The sequence below is a fragment of the Acanthochromis polyacanthus genome, chromosome 3 (assembly GCF_021347895.1).
Source record: "Acanthochromis polyacanthus isolate Apoly-LR-REF ecotype Palm Island chromosome 3, KAUST_Apoly_ChrSc, whole genome shotgun sequence".
Lineage (NCBI taxonomy): Eukaryota > Metazoa > Chordata > Actinopteri > Pomacentridae > Acanthochromis > Acanthochromis polyacanthus.
Window position 1 is genome coordinate 1,366,182 of NC_067115.1, and position 8,623 is coordinate 1,374,804.

Genomic DNA, 8,623 nt, shown 5'->3' on the forward strand with positions numbered 1-8,623 from the left:
CACAAGTAACACTGATGAACACTCCAGACCAGTAGGCGGCGCTAATGAACCTAAAGTCTGTCTGCAGCGTACCGTCTGTGGTCTGCAGTGAAGAAGATCCACAGGAGTGACGTCAGCTTGGATAAAACATCGACTGTATGTAAAGATGGACGTAACGTCCGGCTCCAAAAATGAACCCAACACAAAGTGCCAAAAACTTGCAATACCACACCGTCCACCAGGGGCTGGCTCTAAAAAGCTCCATAGACCCCAATTCACCACAGGAAAAACTAAAATTTGATAGACTGCTTAAAGTTTTGTGAGGTCAGGGGGCGGGGCTACTTGAGTGACAGTCTGGTCTGGAATGATTGACAGGTCCTATGGAGGAGACAGACCAGACTCTGTTCTCCTCGTTTATATTAATTCTGATAAAATAACTGATGGTGTATTTATCGGTGGAGCAGCAGAACCTTTTCCACAAACAGTTTTTCTGCCTGTTGGTTTGTTTTAACCCATTTTCTACCTTCAGCTGATTCTACCAGCAGACACTGAAAGGACTCTGATAGTTCGGTAAGTGTTTATTTTCGTATCGGTGCCGCTTTTAATGCACTTTATATGCAGCTGTAGTGTCAGATATAATGTGTGCCATGCTCTCCAGATGTTGGTGGAGTTTATTTGTGTGTGTGTTGACCAGAGAAAAGAGTTTGGTCTGAAATGTTTGCTAGGTTAGCGTCCCACATGTTCTGTGGCTCAGCTAAAGCTAACTCTCTCCAACTTCTGGATCTCTGGAGTTGCTTGTTGTTCAAATATCTTCTAGAGGTGCTGAAGCTCAGAAAGTCTGAGATGTTTGTTCAGAATCAGCTCATTCTCAAGTCTGATCTGAACTGTCGTCTTTAGTTTGAACTTTCCCTAAACGTAGGAGTTAATGACAGAGCAGCACATCCAGACTGAAGAGATTAAACTTCAGTGTCATTCATTGATGTTAAAGTGCAGTTTTTCATGTTTGTTGCTCATGCTCCCGACCAAACCAGTCCAGGTGGAAGACGATGTCAAGAGAAGCTCCAGAGGATGAAAATCACACATTTACGTTGGAAATAAATGACTTCAGAGTCTCCACCTGTCTACTGGTGGCCTCCCTCTCTAGTCTCTCAGGTCTTGAGGACGTCCTGCTCTAGTCACATTTATTCATGTTCCATCTTCCTTCCATTTCTTAATGATGGATTTAACTGGACTCCAGGAGATCTTCAGGAACTTTAAATGTTCTTGTATCGTCCTGACTGATGTTCTTCAACAACCTTTCCTCAGAGGTTCTTGGTTCTTCAGTCTTCATGGTGTAGTTCTATCCAGGAGTTCTGATCCACCAGAGACTGGACCTTCCAGATCCAGGAGTCTTTATCCTCCAACCACTGACCTCAGATCATCCATTGATCACTGATGACTTCTGGAACCAAGTGGCTGCTCTGAGTTCAGTTAAATGAATGAATTCTTACATTTTAGATGTTTAATTAATAGACATTATCATCATGAAGAAAAAGGTGGAGCCTCGTTTAAATATCCAGTGTTTTGCTTTATTCCAGTGTTCTGTTTTTACAACGATAGATTTATACCCTGTGTATTTACATGCTCATACTGTTAGCTGCAGAAAAGGAGGAAGTCCTACCGACCGTCCCGTCCAATAAGAACCCTCCTCACAGATGAAACATGACGGCTGCCGTTGGCTACCTTCTCATCGCTACGCTAAGCGATATCAAAATTACAAAGTCTACCAGCGTGTTTGAAGGTACAGTTGGCCTCTTGGTTTGCTCTGCAGAGCTTCATTCTCAGAACGGGTTGATGCGAAGTCCGGTTCCCAGCGGAGAGAACGGGTTCACCTTGGCCCACATCAGCGCGTCGTTGAGGGAGATGGCCGATTTACCGTCCTCCAGCAGGAACACTGGACCCTACAGGAACACAGAGAAGGAAATAAATCCAGAGTCATGTCACCTAGAAAGAGTCAAACACATTAAACTTATTTAGACACTTCTCTAGACTTAAGACCATCTTGTACTTGAAATAAGATTAATTGAAGCATTTTGAGCTACGTCTTCTCACAGTTAGCTATTTTGATTCTGTTGAATTTTTTGTCTCTATTTTTGTTTTGATTCGTGTCGTTTGTCAAATTTTTTGTTGTTTCATTTCTTGTTCTTGTCATTTTTTGTCTCGTTTTTGCACATTTGTCTCGTTTTTGTTGTTTTTTTCTTTTTGTCTGACTTTCGTTTCATGTTTTTGTTGTTTTGTTTCTCATTTTTGTTTTTGTCTTTCCTTTTCATCTTGTTGTTTTTGTCTTATTTTTGTCATTCTGTGTTTTGCTTTATTCGTTCTTTTGCGTTCCGTTTTGTGTTTTTTGTCTTGTTTTTGTCATGTATCCGTTGTTTTTTGTTGCCTTGTAACTTGTTTGTTTAATCTTGTCTCTTTTTTTGTTTATTTGCTGTCGTTTCTCTATTTTTTTGGTGTTTTGTATCTCATTTTCACAATGCTTTGTCTTGTTTTTGTTGATTTTTGGCTTCTTTATCTGACTTTTGTCGTTTGATCATATAGTAAAAACTGGTCCAGTCCACTTGAGATCAAACTGAATGTGTCAAAATGTTTCCAAACACAGATTTTAGTCCACCGTTTTCATGTTCGATGGAGCCCAAACTTGACTAATCTGAATGCTGACTGAGTCATGTCACTTTTATACAACCTAAAATAAGTAAAATACATTTTAACTTCTGTACTCGACATGAATGTTTAAAAAGCAAATGTCTACTTTTGAGTTAAAAACAGCTGCTTTTGAGGATCGCTGGCTGACCCTAAAACACAACACCTCCAAATGCTGTCAAAACACAACTAGATATTAAGATTTCTAGCTAACTGTGAGAACATGTATCTCAAAATGCTTCAATTCATCTTTGTAATCTTATTTCAAGTACAAGATGGTCTTAAATCTAGATAAGTGCCACTGTAGTACAACTCGAAATAAGTTTAAACATCTCAAATTAGGAGGTTACATGAAAGCAAAAATCTATTTTTGAGTGAAAAGCTATTATTTTTTATCATGCCTGGCTTATTTTAAGACACCTAAGCTTGACAATCCCGGTAAAATAGAGCTTAAAATAAGTTTTTCCAGATAATTTTGAGATCTCAATATTCTAAATATCACATCTTATTTCAAGAAATCTCACCAAGACATTTTCACTTGTTCTATTGGCAGATTTTTGTTCACTTAGTTCCTTGAAATAAGTTTTTTCTTGTTTTGAAAGGGCCCTTTTTCCAATGCAGTACCAACCAAAACAAACACAAACCTGGATCCTCTGGCCGGTGAAGCAGGACAGCTGCAGGTCTGAGTGGCTCGGCAGGTTGGATCCGGTCACGTAGTCGGCACCGGACAGAACCAAGGCAGCTGGGAGAGGAAACGGTCATCAGATATAGATTATTTACTGAGATGTCGATGGACTGCTTCATTAATTTCTCTCTCTAAAGCTTCATTTGTCCTCCAGAGCTGAATCTAAACCGAAGCTAAAGGAGGGGTTTTATCATTTACACTGATGTGTATCTGTAAAAACCTAGATAAAATGGTAAAAATTATTAAAAATTTGTCCACAATTATCCAACATGAGTTGAAACTCGTCTGAAAATGGTCCAAAATGACTCAGGTGGTCCATAACATTTCAAAATGCTACACTTTTAGTTCACAATTTAAACTATTAGCGTCCACTTCTAGCTAACAATATAAACTATTGCCATGCTTTTAGCTCACAATTCAACTGTTAGCCCACATTTTCAGCTAGTAATTCTACTGTTAGTCATACTTTTAGCTGACAAATTCAACTGTTAGCCACACTTCTAGCTAACATATTCAACTGTTAGCCACACTTCTTGCTAACATATTCAACTGTTAGCCACACTTCTTGCTAACATATTCAACTGTTAGCCATACTTCTAACTAACAATTTAAAACCATTAGCCATGCTTCTGCTAGCAAAATATTAGCCACACTTTTAGCTCACAATTCAATTTAGCCACATTTTTAGCTAATAATTCAACTGTTAGCCTCACTTCTAGCTAACAATTTAAACTATTAGCCACTCTTCTAACAAAATGCTAGCTACACTTTTAGTTCAGAATCAGCTGTTAGCCATATTTTAGCTAATAATTTCAACTGTTCGTCATGCTTTTAGCTGACAAATTCAACTGTTAGCCACACTTCAAGCTAATAAATTCAACTTTAGCTACACTTTTAACTAATAATTTTAACTGTTTGCCATACTTCTAGCTAACAAATTGAACTGCTTCAAACTGTTGCTAACAATTTGAACTGTTAGCCATACTTTAAGCTAATTTACAGTGTTAGCCATACTTCAGGTGACAACTTCAACTGCTTTAACTATTAGCTCACAAGTTCAACTATTAATTGTTCTAGCTAATATTTAAACTGTTAGCCACACTTTTAGCTAAGAATGTAAAAAATCTTTGTCACACTTTCAGTTGACAAAGTCAACTGTTAGCCATGGTCTAGCTAACAATTTAATGACCAAAAAAGCAAAAAAAACAAAAACAAAAATAGACACAAATGCCCCCAAAGTGACCTCAAAGAGACACAACATGGGTAGAAAGGATCCAAATTGGCAAATGTGCCAAAATTAGCTAAAATAAATGCAAACAACCACAAAGATATGAAAACAACCAAAATGTGACACAAAACTACCAAAACTAACTGCAATGACCACAAAGAACCCAATAAGACTAAATGATCCAGATGGGACTCATATTGGCCTCTGTCTAAAGATCTAAAAACTGGAACCTTGTCTATTCAGACTCTAACATGTCAGATTCTACTGATGCTAGAGAATCAAAGTTGGAGGAATGTGGATCAAAGATTATATTTTAGTAGAAATATGGATCCATCCATAGATATACACTTACAGGACCTTTATCGAGACACTAGATCATCCTGGATTGGAGATTTTGCATTTCTTTTCAGTTTTCAGGATTCAATAAATAAAACTGAACATCAACTGGATTCATTCAAACCAGTTTGTTTGGTGTTTTTTCAGGGTGAAATGGAAAATTCCATATGAAATTCTCAAAAATCTCCAAATTATTGATCTGGACTTATTTTATTAACAATAATAATAATAATAATAACATATGTATGGTGCTTGTTACTCAAAGACGCTTTACATAAAAATCATCAAACATTAAATTAAAGATAAAACAAGTCATAAAACACATCATAAAAACAAGTTAATATATGTTGTTAAAAGCAATTCTGAATTTTGAGTTTTTAGCTACAGGTCAGACAGAACAAACCATTTTAATCCACCGTCCAATCAGAAGCGTCTCTCTGTCACCTGATGTTTACCTGAGTCTGTCGGCTGGATTCTCCTCTGGAGGCGACTGAACTCGTCTCTCTGAGTCTCTGACGGAGGACTGAGGAAAACAGGAAACATTGTGCAGCATTCAGCATAATTACACTAATTATATAACGACAGTAATCAGAATATCTGCAGCCTGAAGGACACAATCTGGACGTTCCACCTTAACAACAGTTTGGGGACAATTCTTCGGTCTCCAAGCAAATTTAAAAAGAAAAAGTCGATTAACAGTTTCATTGATTAAAATCCAGTAAAATGATGTAAGTTGATGGTCACATGTTGTAAAAGAACAAAATACAGAATTTTAGCGTATCCTTTAGCCTGTTTTTAGTTTTTTACAGTCAACATTTAAAATAAGAATTTATTGAGTACAGGTTTGACCTGATTTACAGTCAACATGTAAATTAGTACTTTTTATCTGATGTTGTTTGGTTTGGTTTTATTTATATTTTAAAGCAGGAAAAAGTCATAAAATACTTTTTTTTTTAATAATAATATAAAAAATTGTAGCTGACTTAAATACAGAAAAAGAGTAAATTTATGGTCATTATATACATATGTATACATATATTTCATCAGCAGACTCTGTCCTCTCCTATGTTGCCATGGTAACCGTATGCATTATGATGCCTCCCCAGCATCACATCCAGGAGACAGAAACTGAAGATACAATGGACCGGTGTTTGTGTGTATCTGTGTTATATTGTGTTGTTGTTGTGTAGTGTTGTGTTGTTGTTATGTTGTGTTGTTATCGTGTAGTTGTGTAGTATTGTGTAGTTGTGTAGTGTTGTTGTTGTTGTGTAGTACTGTGTTGTTGTAGTTGTGTTGTGTAGTGTTGTTGTGCAGTATTGTGTTGTTGTCGTGCAGACCTACATGTTGTTGCTCTGAGCTCTCCAGGCCTCCAGCTCCACCGTCAGCTGTTCGATCTTCAGAGGAACTCTGACCTCCCTCCTCTTCAGCAGCTGACTGACAAACAAAAGTTCCGTAAACGTTTCTTCTCCAAACGCTTTTCATTAGAATTATCTGAATGTAGAACGTTCACAACAACACTGAGATGTTTGGTGATTTTAAAAAAGTACAGTTATAAAAACTACAGTTACGTTTTTATTCCTTAATGTACATAATTTTACTTTCAAATGATGTAAATCCAGGAAAACAGTCATTTTGTGCTGTTTTTTGTTGTCTTGTGTCTTGTTTTGTGTCCCAGTTTTGTCTCTTTGTCTCTTATTTTATCTCATTTTGTGTCCTGATGTCTTTTTTTCCTCTCATTTTCAGCATTTTGTCCTGTTTGTCTCTTGTTTTTGTTGTTTTGTGTCTCGTTTTTGTCGTTTTGTGTCTCGTTTTTGTTGTTTTGTGTCTCGTTTATGTCGTTTTGGGTCTCATTTTAGTTGTTTTGCATCTCGTTTTGTAACTTGTTTTTGTCATTTGTTGTTCTGTGTCTCACTTCGATCGTTTTGTCTCGTTTTTGTCGTTTTTCGTCTCATTTTGATCGTTCTGTGTCTTATTTTGATTATTTTGTGTCTTGTTTTTGTCGTTCAGTGTCTGGTTTGCGTTGTTTCCTACCTGGTGTATTCGTAGAGGGCGGGTACGATGCTGCTGTAGTGGCGTCTGATGGCCAGCAGGGCGCCGATGTAGCCGCAGAGGATCAGCAGCTCACTGCGAACTCTGAAAACACACAAAGCCGTCAGTCTGTGGAGGGAGAAGCAGAACTAAAGAAGCGGCTGCGGAGGTTCGTACTCGGTCAGTTTGGCCGCGACGAGGTGGTCGGTTCTGATGTAACTCAGCAGGTCCAGGATTGGCTGAACGCTGTCCACCGTCCAATCAGATCCGGCCAGCTGTTCTAGTGGAGAAGAAACAGGAAAGAAATTTTAAAAAGACATCAGAGCTGCAAATACTCAACATTTTTAGTGTTGACTTGTCTCTAACATGTCAGAAAATTTAGAAAAGCATGGATCACAGTTTACTCAAATGTCTTGTTTAGTCCAAATATATTCAGGTTTAGTGTTTTAGATTTAACTGTTAGAATCAATGCTAACCCTCAAATTTACCTATTAACATCGATGCTAGCCCTCCAAGCTAACATTAACGTCCGAGCTAATGTTAGCTTCAAGGGCTAGCATCAATGTTTGCATGTAAATACCAAATATGTTTGGTATTTACCTGTTAGAATCGTGGAGGTGTTTTTAGTGCCTTTAGTGAGAGTGAAGACAGAATGGCCAGATGGGGTCTAAACTCGGTACCTTTGACGTGCTGGATGCCGATCTGAAGAGCGTCTTCGGGATCACAGCTCAGCAGATGGAATTTAACGGCTGAGAATAGATCTCCGTCATGTTCGGCTGCTGCTGCCAGCCTCTTACACTCCTCCATGGACGGGAGCTGGCACTGCAGCGACACACAGCGCCATGTTGGTACCAGCAGAACCCAAACAGAACCTCACCCAGAACCCAAACAGAACCTCACCCAGAACCCAAACAGAACCTCACCCAGAACCCAAACAGAACCTCAAACAGAAAACAAACAGAACCTCACCCAGAACCCACCCAATCACTCACCCTCTCGTGTAATTGGTTGATTTCGGCGGTGCTTCCTGGGTAAAAGGCGCACAGTTTGGCCAATAAGATATGGTTGTCTGGAATCATTCCCAACAGGTCGGCAGAAAGTTCCCTGAACAAGAAGGTCAGAAGTTACTCAGTGAAGTGATGCGGCTTTACAGATGTTTTTACTGCAGATGTTTCACTTCTCACAGCAGGAAACAGACAAATTTATGGTTTCTACCTGTGCAGGTATGTACTGCGATCTGTTTCAACATTTAACACCTGAGTTTGAGAAACTTTAGTGACAACTGGTGGTCAGATTTTAACTTTTAATGTCTGTAGCTAATATTAGCTTGGTGGGCTAGCATCGATGTTAACAGCTAAATATGATATTTACCCGTTAGAACCAATGCTAGCCCTTGAGGCTAATGTTAGCTTGGAGGGCTAGCATCAATGTTTACTGCTAAATATCAAACATATTTGATATCAAACATGTTTGATATTTAGCTGTTAACACCAATGCTAGCCTTTCAAACTAATATTAGTTTGAAGAGCTAGCATCAACGATTTACAGCAAAATATGATATTTACTTGATAGAATCAATGCTCGCCCTCTAAGCTAATGCTAGCAGCTAAATATGATATTTACCTGTTGACACTGATGCTAGTCCCCAAAGCTAATGTTAGCAGGTAAATATGATATTACATGCTTAA

At 38.3% G+C, this 8,623-nt stretch overlaps 2 protein-coding genes across 21 annotated transcripts in view; one reads left to right on the plus strand and one right to left on the minus strand.

The window, feature by feature from the left end:
- glra3 (glycine receptor, alpha 3) overlaps positions 1-8,623 on the plus strand; it is a 154,400-nt gene that overhangs the window by 90,806 nt on the left and 54,971 nt on the right. The window lies entirely within an intron of this gene.
- The window catches only part of wdr17 (WD repeat domain 17), a 119,472-nt gene continuing 112,374 nt past the window's right edge, over positions 1,526-8,623 (minus strand). The window contains exons 24-31 of one of the 12 annotated variants that reach the window (XM_051946322.1): positions 7,928-8,039; positions 7,616-7,757; positions 7,113-7,215; positions 6,939-7,040; positions 6,249-6,341; positions 5,363-5,430; positions 3,303-3,400; positions 1,526-1,919 (exon numbers count right to left, since the gene is read on the minus strand). In XM_051946322.1, coding sequence (XP_051802282.1) covers positions 1,800-1,919; positions 3,303-3,400; positions 5,363-5,430; positions 6,249-6,341; positions 6,939-7,040; positions 7,113-7,215; positions 7,616-7,757; positions 7,928-8,039 — 838 coding nt within the window. In that variant the 3' untranslated portion in view covers positions 1,526-1,799. Of the gene's footprint in view, positions 1,920-3,302; positions 3,401-5,362; positions 5,431-6,248; positions 6,342-6,938; positions 7,041-7,112; positions 7,216-7,615; positions 7,758-7,927; positions 8,040-8,623 lie in introns of those variants that run through there. The other 11 variants (XM_051946326.1, XM_051946328.1, XR_007941158.1 and 8 more) reach the window with 11 other exon arrangements.